The 14,713-nt window shown below is 52.6% G+C and overlaps 3 protein-coding genes across 3 annotated transcripts; 1 reads left to right on the top strand and 2 right to left on the bottom strand.

Moving 5' to 3' along the window:
• The first annotated feature begins 1,577 nt into the window (after window positions 1–1,577).
• On the top strand, window positions 1,578–4,159 carry BJX68DRAFT_238098 (uncharacterized protein). Its single transcript, XM_071040288.1, has 2 exons — window positions 1,578–3,513; window positions 3,597–4,159. The coding sequence occupies exons 1-2, from the start codon at window positions 1,597–1,599 to the stop codon at window positions 3,705–3,707; spliced, it is 2,028 nt and encodes a 675-aa protein (XP_070898540.1). The 5' UTR covers window positions 1,578–1,596; the 3' UTR covers window positions 3,708–4,159.
• Window positions 4,160–6,696, bottom strand: BJX68DRAFT_238096 (MFS transporter). Its single transcript, XM_071040287.1, has 2 exons — window positions 5,124–6,696; window positions 4,160–5,074 (listed from the first exon to the last, which is right to left on the bottom strand). Exons 1-2 carry the CDS (start codon window positions 6,075–6,077, stop codon window positions 4,412–4,414), a joined length of 1,617 nt encoding a protein of 538 aa, XP_070898539.1. The 5' UTR covers window positions 6,078–6,696; the 3' UTR covers window positions 4,160–4,411.
• A 131-nt stretch (window positions 6,697–6,827) lies between these two features.
• On the bottom strand, window positions 6,828–11,831 carry BJX68DRAFT_238094 (inositol polyphosphate kinase KCS1). Its single transcript, XM_071040286.1, has 2 exons — window positions 9,404–11,831; window positions 6,828–9,341 (listed from the first exon to the last, which is right to left on the bottom strand). The coding sequence occupies exons 1-2, from the start codon at window positions 11,506–11,508 to the stop codon at window positions 7,379–7,381; spliced, it is 4,068 nt and encodes a 1,355-aa protein (XP_070898538.1). The 5' UTR covers window positions 11,509–11,831; the 3' UTR covers window positions 6,828–7,378.
• Between the last annotated feature and the right edge of the window lie 2,882 nt (window positions 11,832–14,713).

Below are 14,713 nucleotides of genomic sequence, written 5' to 3'. Positions count from 1 at the left end.
GGTTTAGTAGGAGATTCGAGATCTCGCGCATCCTCCTGTTCGGAAAGTCGTCATGGTAACGATGACAGTAAGACACCTGAAGATGTTTCATCACTGGCGCGGAAAACATTGCCTGCAGCATTTGTTCCTGCAGGTTGTTTGGTAGGTCAGATGCATATCTGCAGTCAAGGTCAATGTAAACTGTATGATGGTCAGATTTCAAGCGCCATTTCTAATGGTGAGACTGAGAACACACAGGATTTCAAAGACTGGAGTGTTCTGTCCGAGACCAGCCTTGGAAGCATAAATACCAGGGAACATGCACTGACTACTTCATCACATGGATGGAAAGCAAGGCTGCGTAGTAGAGGTAAGGATGTAATCGTGTCGATGTGGAAGTTGCTGGCTTCTGCACCAATACAGCAAACATCCCCCTCTAATATACATGTCCTGACGGAGTTGCGAAGACCCGGCTCGCGTGCCGCAGCGTCGGCAAAGTGGACTAGAGACTCCCGGCTTTTCAGCTCAACCACAGAGTAAAGAGACGGCCGTACAAGAGCATAAAGTTCGTTCGAAGCTAGTGAAAGGGCAAGCTTGTCGCGCTGGTTGAGGTATGCCACAATTATATTGAATATTTCTAGCGGAAAGGATAGCAATCGCGCGGACGAGAAGAAGTATTCTTTCGTGGCGCCAAACTGGATGACTTGGCTGCTGGGTTCGGCCGCGGTAACCAGTTGGGATGGGGGCCCAATCTTGTCGAGGATCCCAAATGATCGAATCACTTCCATCGAGGTTATGACGAGAACGCTGATTTTCCGTGATGTGAGCTACAGTCCAAACAGACCCGGACATTTGACGGACAGCTCACTTTGTCTCTTTGACTTTCACTGGCATACATCCCTTGAGGCGGCAGATACAACCTTTGACAAGCTCTCCATCATCAGCGAGGGGCCCAACAGATCGACTAAGCATGGCCTGGATCCAATATTTGCCGTCGCTGAAGACCGCCCTCCACCGCGTGACGCCACTGGAGGTGGAAAAGAGAGGCTTGACCTGCAAGCACTGCACGATTGGGGCTGGACACGACTTCTCGGCATATTCGGGATCCTCAAGCATGAGTCTGGCAAAGGTTAGAGGGGAGGGGAGAGGCCAGAAGAGGAGCGTACTCGATAGACCCTGTTGACAGAATGGAACTTCGCGAAATAAGCGCATATTGTGCGCTAGGATCCATGGTGCAAGATCTTTCTCAAAGATTGTTTACAAGAAAAGGAGCAGGAGAGAAATGACCAGACAACGCGGCTGAGCGCTTGCAGGACTGGGCGCTGGAGGCGGCTCTCGAGGTATCATATTGGCGCCAGGAGAGAGGTTCCGAGCACAACTAGCTGGCAAGTGGAATAACCGTCCTGTAAGCACATCAATGATGGCTGTATGAGAAAATACAGGTGAGTCTCTAAACCGGTGTTGATAAGTCCCAGCAGTTACTGTTGTTGATCCCATCTATGCCAGCTCACGTGAATTCGCGCCTCCGGACGCGAGGACGCCGCGCCACGTGAATCGCCGATAAGCGGCTCTGCACCAGCTCTCGCAATTCCTCGCCCCAGCAACTGTCAACAGAAGATGCCAGAGGTCATTAATCTTCTTACTTCCACCCCGCCGCCGCCTGCGAATGTCCGCGAGCCGTCGTCTTTGGCCAGATTCCATTCCAGCCCTCCTGCCCCCGCGCCCGCCGATCTACGAATCCTGTCCGACGACGTTGGCCTTCCGGAATTCACAAACGACGATGAGGACGGGTTCAAACATCCTCCCAAGAGAAGGCGATTAAGTCCGGAGCCGGACAGAATAGCGGACTCACCGAGCGATCACCATAATGCCCTACCATCGCGAAGTCAGAAGAACCTTTTTGTCTTCTCCGACGAAATTGCCCCCTCCTCCGACGGCCCTAAAGCCGTCTCGAAAGCATCGGCTTTTACGCTAGACTCCGATCCCATCGTTTTTACCTCATCGGCGCCCGAACCGACACGCAAGAGTCCGTCTCCGAAGAAGGATAGGAACAATAGATTAGCCACAAGGGATGCGGAGGATATCCTGAGTGATTACAGAACCACTGGCACCAATGTCCCTCGAGGTACTCTGGGCGCACCACGTGGGATAGGTCGGCGCGCCCATTCATGGAAAGAAAGCATAGAAGAGTTTAGTGATCCGATTCGTGTTCCAGATCCGAGTGAGCTTTTCGACTTTCAGGACGAGAGTGATTTCGTGGACTCTGGGATAGGTTCCGGACTCTCGAGCCGAACCGCAAGCCTGTTGGCCAATCTTGGAGGCCGTTCTGATAATACAGCTCGCGCGAACTCGAAACAACCTCGAGCGAATACTATTGATTTGGACGAAGATGACTCGGACTCGCTTCCCGAACCCCGGGGTCGCAAACCGAAGAAGACCGCGACGACGACGAAACGGACAATGGTAGATAAGGAAGCTAAAGCAAAAGATCGGGAGGCAGCTAAAGCGCAACGTGACCGCGAGAAGCAGCTAGAAAAGCAGTTGGAGAAGGAGCGGAAGCAGAAACTCAAGGAGGACAAGGCAAAGGAGAAGCAGCTCGCGTCTGACATCGCGCATGCCAATAAGCTGAAGGTCGACAAGAAAGATTCAACTCCTGAGATGATTATTGATCTTGCCTCTTCGTTCCAAGAGACCAGCATCGGCAATCAGACACTCGAGTATATGCGCCGTCTCGGGGTTGAGCATACCTTCTTTGACAGTCCAATCGCAAACGTCGTCAAGTGGCGACGGAAAATGAAAGCCAGGTTCAACGACACCCTTAGGCATTGGGAGCCCTGTGAGCTCCACATTCGCGATGAAGAGCATGTGCTGTGTCTCGTGACGGCACAGGAATTTGTCGACATGGTCAGCTCCGGCCTCGACTCAGATGCCCCCGACGCAACCAGTGAGCTGGAGATCCACGTTCTGCGTATGAAAAGCGCGCACCCCGACTGCACAATAATCTACCTCATCGAAGGCCTCTCAGCCTGGATGCGCAAAACCGCCAACGCCCGGAACAGAGCATACCAGGCCGAATTCCGCCGCCACCTCGACGAAGTGCAAGGCGCCTCCTCAACAGCTCCATCATCAACCGCGAGTCGCCGCAAAAAGACAAATAAACCCGACAGCCCCCCTCCTGTAGATGACGACACAATTGAAGACGCCCTCCTCAGCCTCCAGGTAACCCACCGCTGCCTCATCCACCAAACCGCCGCGGCGCCAGAATCCGCCGAGTGGATCAAGAACTTCACCGAGCACGTCTCGACCGTACCCTACCGCCGCCAAAAGCTCGAGGGAAACGACTCCGCGTTTTGCATGGATACTGGCCAGGTCAAACCCGGCGAGAACAAATCCGATACCTTTGTGCGCATGCTGCAGGAGGTGAACCGTGTTACAGCATCAATGGCCTACGGCGTAATCAATGAGTATCCGAGTGTCCTTGAACTGGTCCAGGGCATGCGCGCCTCTGGCCCTACGATGCTGGAGGACGTCAGGGTAAGCAGGCTCACCTCCCCTCCCACCTCTACTCCGCCATCCATCTCTCTTCTCGATCGCACTACTAACAAATCTCTGTGCAGAAATCTGCCAACAAAAACGGCGCCATTACAGACTCCCGTATCGGTCCCGCCGTCAGTCGGCGCCTATACAAGGTCTTCATGGGTCTCGACCCGAATTCAACGGACGTCTAGTTATCTTGTATATTTTCTTGGTCTATTGCTTTTGGCACTTGAACTACCCTTTGGTGTTGTCGGTGCTGGATACTTTGGACCCTTCGTTTTTTTGACATGAACGACATTGATTTACGTTGGGTCTGCTTTTCGCGTTGGCGCTTGGTGGTAGTTACTCTTTTTCTCTCTACGTTACCTTGGTGTTTTTGCATTATGGTATTTGGCACCTGGGTGGGTTTATTGCTGGAAAGGTGCATTGATCATGATTGGGTGCTTGGAGCTATCTCAGCTTGTTTATTCATGTTTCGCATATCGCCGGCTCTGTATCCGGTTCATCCTAGATATTCCTTCCTGATTGTTTAAGCAGATGGTGCTTGAGGTTGATATATATTTTATACCGGAGACACTGCCATGAACCCGGTGGACACAAGTGGACACCCGAGTTCTTGGAGACGACATATTTCTGTCCCCGGGCAATGAGCTTAGCAAAGTAAAGTGAGCGACTCAAGACATCATTTTATCCCAAGCAGGCTATGCAACCTCTATATATCCCATCATTTAACCAATCCAAAAAAAGACCCACGACAACGAGTACTTGTACCAAACGCTAAACGCCACATAAGAGGTAGCCAGCTAGCTAAACTAGCTTTGCAACCACCAAAATTACAAAGATATAAGACAACTTTCCGAAAACCACGGAAAACCAAAACAACGGTACGGGTCAATCAAACAACAACCCCCCTCTTCCTCCAGGACCTCCAGGCAACAGACCAAACCCCAACAGCAATCCACACACTAGCTGTGCACCCCATAGCCCAGAACCCAAAGCAGCGCCAGCCATGGCACTGGCCATCGCCGCCGCCGGGGCCGCCGTTAGTAGCGTCCTGGTATCCGCGCGAATAGATAAGCCCCCACATCGCGGCCCCAACCGCGGGAAACATAGCGACGATCCCCCAATTCGTGCCGAAGTTCTCGACGCCCCAGACGACTGAAATGATGATGGGGGTGAGGGAGAATGCGCTACCGTAGCCGAGGCCGACGAGCGCCGTGGTGACGTGGGAGAGTTCGGGGTGTTGGGTTGGGAGCGGGGAGGCGAGGAGGAGGAAGCCGAGGGAGAGGAGGAGGGCGGAGGGGATGAGGAAGGCGAGGCGGGAGAGGGTTAGGCGGGGTTTGGATGTGTTGGCGATTGGGGTTGCGGTTTCGTGGTCGGTGAGGAAGTGGTAGTCTGCGGCGCGAGGGGCGAAGAGGTCGGAGAGGGAGCCTGTTAGGAGGCGGGCGATTGTGGAGGTTAGAGCTATCGTTGTGACGTGTGTGGAGGGGAGGCCGGCGGGGTGTGCGTCGATTATGGCGGCGGAGTCCGAGTTGAGGGTTTGGACGATTGTTCCGAGCTACATACTGTTAGTAAAAAGTCGGGGTCTTTCAAGGGACTGAGCATACGTTGTTCAGATACGCCTCGCCCGGCCCAGTGACGAGGAAGAAGCCAACAGCAAGCCACCACATCGTATGGTCCGCGAGGAACTTCTTCGTTTCGTAGTTGAGCAACCAATTCTTCTTCCGGCGCTCCTCTTCTTCTCTCTCCTTTTCACGTCGCGCCGCTTCCCGCTGCTCCTCGGATAGTGTAACCGATTGACCGTCCGACCCATCATCATCTTCGTGGCGGGCAAAAGTGCCATATGCAGCAGCCACTTCGCTGCGCGGCTGGAAGAATTCACTTTCCGCCAACAGACCACTCCTTTCAAGCTCCTCAACTGCCTCGTCGATGTACTTGTCCTCTTCATCATCCACAATTCTCAGCGCGAAAGTGCCAATGACACCGATGGTCACAAGAAGGATAGCGAGGAACACAAAGTACTTGTAGACGTCGACATCACCGCAACTGCCGTCCTCAAGCCGCTCGCAGAGCAGATAGGTACCCACCTGGCTCTGCCACATCCCACTGAGACCGAACGCTGCGATGGGCACCGCGAGTATAATCCCCTTGTGCTTACCGCGGCCAAAGTTTTTAGCACATGTCGTCACCGCTGCCAGGTACATGCTGCAGGTTGCTACTCCAATGGCAATAAAGGCCACAACCATCACCCAAAACGGCCAACCGTCGCCGCCAGCGTCTGGAGGGGGACCGCTCTTGTATGCGAGAGCGGCGAGAAGGTAACCGCAGCCGAACGTGATGCCCGCGAACAGTGTCAAGGGAGACGGAGAGTATCGATCGCAAAGGTAGCCGGCTAGAGATACAGGGAGGTACATGGATATTCCCGCTGCGATGGATACTTCGTTGACCCGCAACTGTGTATAGTGCATCCGCGTCAGAAGTAGAGGGCCGTATAATGAGAACGCCGTGATACTTCCGGCACCGAGACTGTGCGGCGCAACATAGATTAGTGCATCCCTCATAATATCGCCAGACAAACAAGAGGAGTCTCACCAAGTAACTACTCCCCACGCAAAACTAAAAATGCGTACAACCTCTCTCGCCATCTTCCGACGATCTCGTTCCACCAATTCCTCAACAACATTTGTCAAAAGGCCATCATTATTGTCAATTATTCGATTACTCATCGATAGTCTCGAATCCGGCCGGGAGTGGAGCAACGCATCGTCTTCTTGCGCGTCGGATTCGTTCGAGGTGGATGCCCGGCGGTAGGTGTCAAAGTCGCGTTTGTCGATGACCGGTGATGACTGGCCATTGGAGCCGGTCATTGTACTGGTAATCGGGTGGCGGTAAGAATAAGCTTGTGGAGAGTAAACCTGTTATCGGCTCATCAATGCTGTGGTGATGAATGCTGAGAAGTGATATCGTATTTGGGCTGGAGCGGAGTGCCTGGAATTGGAGAAGGCGCTGAAGCTCCGATAATCGGGCGCCGGTGATGTGTGAAGGTGGTGTATCTGTCTCAGTATCGCACGGATGCAAGCCAAACAAAAAAGACCGTGCAAGCAATGAAGCCGAGCCAGCGACCACCAGGGCGAAGATGGCAGGCAAGAGGAATGGTGAGTCAGTGAGTCAGTGAGGAGGTGAGGAGGTTGGTCCACGGTCTGACGTCGTGGCTCCGTTGAAGCACGCATTATCGCAGCGCACGTGATTTGCGCTTATCACCTCCGCATTCAAAGTGGAGAGCAAGATGGAGTATAAACCGGAATAGAAACGAAAAACGAGAAATTGTCTAATGCTACTACAATTTATGTACACAGACAAACTTCAAATGGCGCGTAAACTGAGAAACAAGGCCCAGGAACTGACAAGGTTCCGGATGGTATATTCTAAGGGACAAGGAGCGCGAGAACAAAGACCGATTCATACATGCCATGAGAAGGAAACGAGACCCAAAGAACTAGTACCACCATGCGCCAGGCATAGCTAGCAAGTCCCGGGTGCGAATAAATGTGCCATGATCAGTCGTCAATCGTTATCAACATGAGACATCAGACCGCTTGAGCAGGTACAATGCTTTTTTTCGATACCGTGAACCTCGGAATTGAGGAGTCGTATGAACAAGTCGAACAGCAAAACCTCCAAGCCGTTACCATGCAATAGTGACGCCATATCCTTAAGCCCTGATTGAATTTTGAATGTATCAAGAAACTCCGGGTAGGAAAATATGGAAATGTAGAAGAAAAAGAGACTTAAAGAAAAGTCGAAAACTCTGGCAGTGCGGGGGTGAATCGAATAGAAAATGGAAAAGGAGTAGGATGTATGTTCAGAAGCTGACGTCTCCAGGATCGTCTTCCATGACGTTCTCATCCCAATATCGCTCGGAGGCGTGGTCGCTGCCAGGCAGCTGAGGATTGAGGGCCATGCCTTCACCTTCACCTCGCTCGATGTACTCATCTTGATTGACTTCTTTCATGATGCGTTGAAAATACATCCGTAAAGTACGGAGGCCCCTGAGGTAGCCGCGATCAATATCATCTGGATGCTGAGGCGGGCAAGGGGCATCGGGAGAAATTTCGTCTTCGCCCGTGATACAGTTGGCGAAGTCGACAATCTTCAATTGAACGTCAATGTTATTGTGTCCATCATCAGACACACGGCGCTGTAGAGGTTTCCGTCCATTGGTGCTCGTGGGAGGTTGGAGCTGAGGATGCTTCTGTGCAGGAGTCTGTTCGCCGTCGTAGAGGATCAGGAGACTGCTCGCATAAAAACGGTAGCGCTTAAGTCTCCGGATCATGTTCTCTAATTTCGCCAGCTTCTCCAGGATAACAGGTATCTTCTTGGCAACACTCAAGTAGCTAATGCCATCATAAAGGAACCGAGTAAGTGCATCTTGGAATTCACGACCGGATTTGAGATCGCGACCAAAGTACTTGTCCTCGAAGGTGTACTCTTGCTTCTTCACGTTCCAGGTTTGCATACCGCAAAGGCGGACGCCTAGTTGTCGAGAAGTCGTGTTTTGACACTTGCGTCTCTGAGATTTTCTCTTCTTGTCATTGGCTTCGATGCCATACTGGCGGGTCCCCATCTTCAAATCTAACACGCACGGCTTGTTCATTCCTGCAGTCAGATCCTCCAGAAGCAAGAAAAATTGAACTCTTTCATCCTTTCTCGTCTGTGCTTCCTTTGGATTCGCCGGAGGTTCTGCGGAAGTGCTCGGGTTGAGTCCGGGGAAGAGGGCGCTTTTGTCAGGATCATGGTTGTGGTGATTGTATGTCCACCCATTTTCAGAAACAACGCCCGGCCCTTTCGAAGGTAGGGAGCTCGACAGCGCCGTCTCACGCGAAGTAGAGGATGACACGCCCGATGACGACACGACGGTGTCATCTTCCATCGCAAAGATCTCATCCTCCTTATCGCCGCCATATCCCTCATCCTCAAAGAATATCAGGTCTCCGCCACCACTGTTAGAATCCATGGTTCCCCGCCGCTGCAGGCCGCTTCCCGAGTGACGGCGCCGAACCCTTCGAGCATGGGATACGGAGCTGGCGCGGTGTGGAACACCTTCCGAACTCACCGACTCAAGACGCTTCTGGGTGGCTTCAAGGGCCGTTGATGCGGATGACGAGAGTCCGGGGCCTTCGCCTTCTTTCTTGACAATGTCAATGGCAGCGGCCCGCGGGGACTCGTTTTGCAGTGGTGTTGGGGGCTTGCTGAGGGCTCGTTCCTGCGGTAAGTTCTCCGGTCGACGGTGGCCATCGGAAGATGTCCTTGGCAAAGTGAGGTGACCCCTGGCGTGGCGCCTGTGGTGGTGGATCGCGGGTGGGCTAAAGACCTCCCTGAGTACCTGTTCTTGAAGCTTTCGGTTCACGGTTGTGGCGCCCCAGGTCTTTTTCACGGGAGGCGGACTGAATCCCATCCCACTCGTTTGCGGGCTTTGTTCTCCGATGGCAAATACAGGCTGATGTGAGAACATATGCCTCCTAGACGGGGGCGCTTCTGCAGAGCGGGGTCTTTGATGGCCAGAGAATAGATCCATCGGGATAATATGACGATTGTTCTCGAGGATTACTTTCGGTACTATGCCGGTAACTTGTTTCTGGCTAAAGATACGCTCCTTTTCGGCCGGTTGCGTAGCTTGGGACGCGTTATTGTCTGGCGCTGTGACGGCCCTCTTTTCACCATGGTGATCATCGGTAAAATAGTCCACATCTGTATGCTCTGCCTGGTTGTCCGACGGCTTCTTGGACCGCTTTTTCGAGAAAGTCACATTCAAAACGCCAATGTATCTGGAGAAATAATGAGTATATGACCTGAAGCCACTGCAGCGGCTGAGAAATCCTTTACGTACCTTGGTAAAAACATCAGCATTTCTGGATGTCTGCGCTCGATCCGTTCGTAAAACTCGTTCTCCCGATTGTTGAGCTGCTTACACACTGCTCGCCGGGAAAATCGAAAAACGGTCGTATGTCCGCCCACTTGGTGTCGATATGGCTTCAGCTCCACGGCACCGACTGGTGTTACTTCGTCTTGGGTCCGGCGAGGACGGGGGACATGATGATGACGTTGCGTGGGGGTAGCTGTCGGCGTGACTTCGGCCTCGTCGGTCACGCTAGAATCTTCATCACGGACAGACGTTCCACTGTCATCTGCGGACAGTGGTTCAGACTCTTCGCCAGTTGAGTACTCAATATGGCGTTGGAACATGGAATCAATAGTCTTCTCATTTAGCTCTTCTAGTGGAGTCTTCCTGTCCTGAAGATCGCCGTGCAAGATTCTACTGTCATTTTTAGATCGAAGGGATATATCCACATGATTAGCCTCTTGCTCGGCAGCAGCTGCACGTCTCTCTGGCATTAGAACGCGGCTACTATCTGCCGCCGATTCATCATATGACGGCAAAGCATGTGGTCCTTTATCAAAGGGTTGAACCTGGTCGACTTCTTCGGAGACTGCAACACGTTCATGTGGAAAGTACACCGCCGAAGAGATTTGCTCGTCCTCTTCTTCATCAAGCTGGGCCGAGCCGCGGCGGTGTTCCACAGAAGTGTCCGAGAGCGGGGAGTGGGTATGCACATAGCTACCCCTACCTCTTTCCGCATATTGGGTGGGGATACTCCTCGAGAACGAGGTACCGCGGGCGCCACCAGGTGTGAGGTGAAAGTTTCGGATCTCTTCAAGCAAGCTTCGTGGCAGCACCTTTGGCTGAACTTTCGGGGGAATGTCCTCGACCAGAGTGTCATAGTGTGATTCGCCACTCGCGGTCGGGGGGATTAAAGGAATGTTGGCAAGCTGGGGCATGCTCCTAAATCCACGCAGTTCTGAGAATTTTGAGACCTCGGCTTCGGTGTGATCGTGTTTGAGATGCGGCTGCTCTAGGTGCTCCTGATCGTGCATGTCCAGTGCGTCATCATGTCGAGGAACGCGGTCGTCTCTTCGCTTGCGGTCTGGAGAAGTAGCGGTATTCTCTTTGAATAAACCAAGATAGTGACTCGACTTACGGCTTCGAACATGGGCAGTTGGCTCTGCATTGGTGAGATTGGCTTCAATGGAGTGTTCCACCCTTCCCCGCTGACTTCGACTGGAGCTGCGCTCCAGCTTGTGTTCATGCGCTATATCCCTCGAGGGCGCCGCGTCCTTTTGGTGCGAGCTGCTCCCAGAACTCGCACCTGCAGATCGGTTATCGGACGGAGCTATCACAAAGTGTTGCGGCCTCGGAGAATCATCGTTCAGCGGAGACGGGTCGAGAGAACGATGGACGCCGCCGCGGGTGTAACTCGGAAGAGAACCCCGGTCGGATATTTCCAGTCCTTCCCTGCCCAGTGTTACATCAAGATCGTCCGGTGGCAACGAAAATGGAGATCGGGAGGGAAGGAGAGGTGCGGGGTGTAATGGATGGGTTCTGTGTATGTCAACTTCCATGTGGGAGGAGTGGCCGACGCGATGGTGATTGGGGAGGATCTTGGAGGTAAACGAGGAGGAGGAATAGGAAGGCGCATTCTCGAGGTGAGGAGTCAACCTTGTTGAGGCGTCATGATGGGCATCCTCGACGGGTGGAAGTCGCGGCGAATTTGCAGCTTCGTTGTCGGAGGGAAGATAATGTGTTGCGAAGATGCTGTCCCTCTCAGACAGCTGAGGGGGGCTGTTGTGACTTGTGTAAGAGCGACCGGGACGAGAAGAATGCTTTTCCTCGACGGGAGCAGTGGTGGCCCTTTTTAGAGCAAAGTTGGAGGAGGAAGGATTGGCCCACTGGCGAGCCGTGGGGGATTCTGCGCGGGATGGAGAGGGAGCTTGATGGGGATCGAGATGGGCGAGCTGGTCCCGAGCGTCGCGGTGGCGCCGCTGCTTGCCGTGAAGGGATCCAGATGGTTCAGAGCAATCATGTTGGGCAGACGCAGCAGGTGTCACCGGGGGAGTCGACGGGGTAGTCTCAGATGCAGATGGAGGCCTTGACATGGGGAGAACATTGGTCGGGCGTGCACGGTCAGAACAGGGATTAAAGTGAACCAAGGAGGAAGAAAAGCGTGGAGGAGAGATGGCTGTGGTTGGGTGTTCCCGGTGGTGAAGGCGGAAAAAGGAAAGCTCAACTTTCAAGAGGGGATCTGGCGTCACTGCGTTAGCCAGGCAGGGAGCAGGCGAGGAGATCAGGGAAGTTCAGCCACGTTCCAGGGCAAGGCCTCCTTACAGGCTAGAGGGGGGCGATATTGAATTAAGGTATGATGATGGAATGGATGATGGACGAGTCAAGCCAGCCTCTTGGGGTCGTTGTGGCCTTTAGCGTCGGGTTAGTTTGAAGGGGAGGAAACCTTTGGTTAGACTGGGGAACAAATGACGCGGATCCCCGTCACCGCCCTCGACTCTGACCCAGCGATGCGCTTTCCACACAATGAGCTCGACAGTCGGCAGTGGAGCGACCGAAAAAGCAAAAACACACAAACCACTGCCGCTGGAGATGGTCCAGCAGTTCTTCACGGCTTCTTCGATCTTCAAATTTACAGCTTTTTCCATGCACGATGTGAGATGAGCGATTAACAGGCACACTAGCAGGAGAACCGCCCGCGAATTGGAGCCCGACAAGAATTCCCACCGCCCGAATCGCCGGAAGGAAGGGAGCAAAAATTGGATGAAATCACAGATTGAAGCTCAGGAGCTGGCGATCGCGGCCAATCACGGTGGAAGCTATGGCGAATGCGTCGGTCAAGGAACGAGGTGGAAGCTTCATCCACGCCAATATGACACCCTCCCGATACGCACCTCGACACTTCCGGTCAACGATAATTTTCCTGTCTTCGTATATCAACATATCCTCAGAGCACCGTTGAATTCAGCACGACCATGGTCTATTGTATCTGATTGCACGCGGCACTTGAAGTCGGGCCTCCGGGTCGCATGCTGTACAATTGCATACCGACAGACTTGGACAACCTGCGAATGCACAGGGAGGATTCAATCCATCGGAGTATGACCCAATGACTCTATATCTATTATTCAGACTATCGTCCTGTTCGATTCTCGCCCGACAGCGCCATTTGCGGAGACCCGGCTTCCGATCCCATTAGCACAAGGGACGCGGAGAAGATCTGGATAATACAACAATTCCCACTTTGGCTGGGACAGAGACAAGTCAGTTCTTGACATCGAATCCGCGAGAATACTATCGGTCGCAGATGGCGGGATTCGGACACAGACGGCATTCCAAGGGAAACTGGGCTCTTCCCATCCCCACACCCGCATGACTCTGGTCAGCCAAAATCTACCAATCATTGCGCAACGTGATCAACCTGCTGGCTCATATCTTCCAAACCTCAAATCCTCCTCCATATCCGGCCTCTCCCTCGACCTTGGTGCCTCCTTCTTTTGCTCTGCTGCCGTTTCTGTTAATCCCTTTCTCGAGTCTCTGATTCACCATGATGATCATCGTAGCTGACACGTTGCGCAGGTCCGCATATCTCCCCGAAACGGACAGTCACATAGCAACCACGACATCAACGCTCCGGCAAACCTTCAACGCGGCCAAAACCGCTGCCACAACCCCAGAAGGAGGCTGTGCACCCCATTAGCGCGTTTCTCCGGAATCGAGCTCGGCTCTTTATCACCAAGACTAGCCCAATCCTTCCGTGATTCAGATTGAACCGTTGAGTCTCAACTTGGAGCACCCCGGTCTGGAGCCACGAAAAATGCCTCGTCCTCAGATCATTCGATGGTGAACCGCACGGTGGTGTCTCCTTGCTGCCCAGTGCTCAAGCCGTGTCCTACCCATCTGGGCATTCTGCATAGGGAGAGAATGCGGTGCATCTGGTTGCGAGAGTCACCTACGTCAGCGGAAATCCGCATCGGCTCACATGCACTTACTGAGCATTTGTCACAGTCCGGACTGATCAGCTCCTGGACTGGCCAGTGAGTTTGTCTTGTTTGTTCTCGATGGCTCAGCAATCTCGAGATTGTAAATCTCAACTTTTACAACTCCTCCAGCGGATGCTCAATCCATACCTTCACGCTGCAATCAGCTATCTTTATTTACGTACAGATGTCGGACCCCACTGTTATCGGCGAGCTCTGATTGCGCAAAATGGCTGCTGCATGCCGAGAATGGATCCTCACAAGATCATAATAAGGTCGGTAATCGCGCGCAGAGGGGAAAACCACGTATGAATCCCGCAGCAGGCGCCAAGTATAACAGAAGTTCCATCGATGCCACATACAGTCATTTTTTCAAGGCAAACTTGGACTAGATTCTCGCAGGAGCGGCTATTGCTGATATATATCTCTGCAACCGTCCTGGTGTGTGATCTCATCCTTGTGATAGTAGTGAAATTTCATAATGGCAAGATGCTCGCCTGCGTGTCTCAGTATGAGGGCCACCATAAATCGATGGTAAGATATCTCAAGTGACTCGCCGTGTCATGTCGTGTCATGTCCTGGATCATCAGAGCCATGAGGAATACTAGCATAGCAGATCGCCCAACCCAAAGCGGTGTCGCCTGTCAATATATAGCTTCGGACAAACAACCCTTTACCCTCTCAACACAATGCGTGCTCAACGCTTAGGTAGCTCTCATAGTCACCACTATACTTTAGTTGCAACCATTAGACTTCACTACCCTCGTACAATCCGTAGCAGGGTGCACCCATACTCGGCGCCCTCGGAGTATAATTTACGGTGAAGTAACTCCAAAGCGATTCACATAGATATATATCCTGTACACAAATTCAGCACTTGCCAATCAAATATGTAGCTACAGAAATCAGATCTTGGCGCTGTTGAGTAAAGGGTTCCTAGTGCGTCGATACCTTAATCTTGAGAAATATATTGTATATTGCTTGGACTAACTGCATTGGGACCCCAATGCATTTCCGCCTCGATCAACCAGAAAGGCAGTGGACGAAATATCCATGGATCAAGAAAGAGCAGTAACTATACTAAAAGCTAAAACCCCACCCCTAGTCCCTATTCCATCCCACAAAGGTTTACTGTCTATGGCCAGGACGCGAGAGCTATAACCAAAAGTCGCAAGACCTCTTTTCATCCATCGAGTCCTGCATAGTCTGAGTCTCAAACGCTGCTTATTCCCAGAACGGTTGTACACCGGGTAGACGAATGTAGACGTAGCATGTACTATCTCATTAAATGTAAATCTGACGAGGCTATTGCATATGCCTC

This window comes from Aspergillus pseudodeflectus, assembly GCF_044049435.1.
Source record: "Aspergillus pseudodeflectus strain CBS 756.74 chromosome Unknown BJX68scaffold_24, whole genome shotgun sequence".
NCBI lineage: Eukaryota > Fungi > Ascomycota > Eurotiomycetes > Eurotiales > Aspergillaceae > Aspergillus > Aspergillus pseudodeflectus.
The sequence above is the reverse complement of the archived record's forward strand: the minus strand, read 5'-3'. Positions and strand labels throughout refer to the sequence as shown.

Excerpts from the sequence above, each read along its gene's own strand:
- BJX68DRAFT_238098 (XM_071040288.1), top strand. The coding sequence starts at position 1,597 with ATGCCAGAGGTCATTAATCTTCTTACTTCCACCCCGCCGCCGCCTGCG. Across the intron at positions 3,514-3,596 it reads CGATGCTGGAGGACGTCAGG|AAATCTGCCAACAAAAACGG; the intron begins GTAAGCAGGCTC and ends ATCTCTGTGCAG.
- BJX68DRAFT_238096 (XM_071040287.1), bottom strand. The coding sequence starts at position 6,077 with ATGAGGGATGCACTAATCTATGTTGCGCCGCACAGTCTCGGTGCCGGA. Across the intron at positions 5,075-5,123 it reads GCGAGGCGTATCTGAACAAC|CTCGGAACAATCGTCCAAAC; the intron begins GTATGCTCAGTC and ends AACAGTATGTAG.
- BJX68DRAFT_238094 (XM_071040286.1), bottom strand. The coding sequence starts at position 11,508 with ATGTCAAGGCCTCCATCTGCATCTGAGACTACCCCGTCGACTCCCCCG. Across the intron at positions 9,342-9,403 it reads ATGCTGATGTTTTTACCAAG|ATACATTGGCGTTTTGAATG; the intron begins GTACGTAAAGGA and ends TTATTTCTCCAG.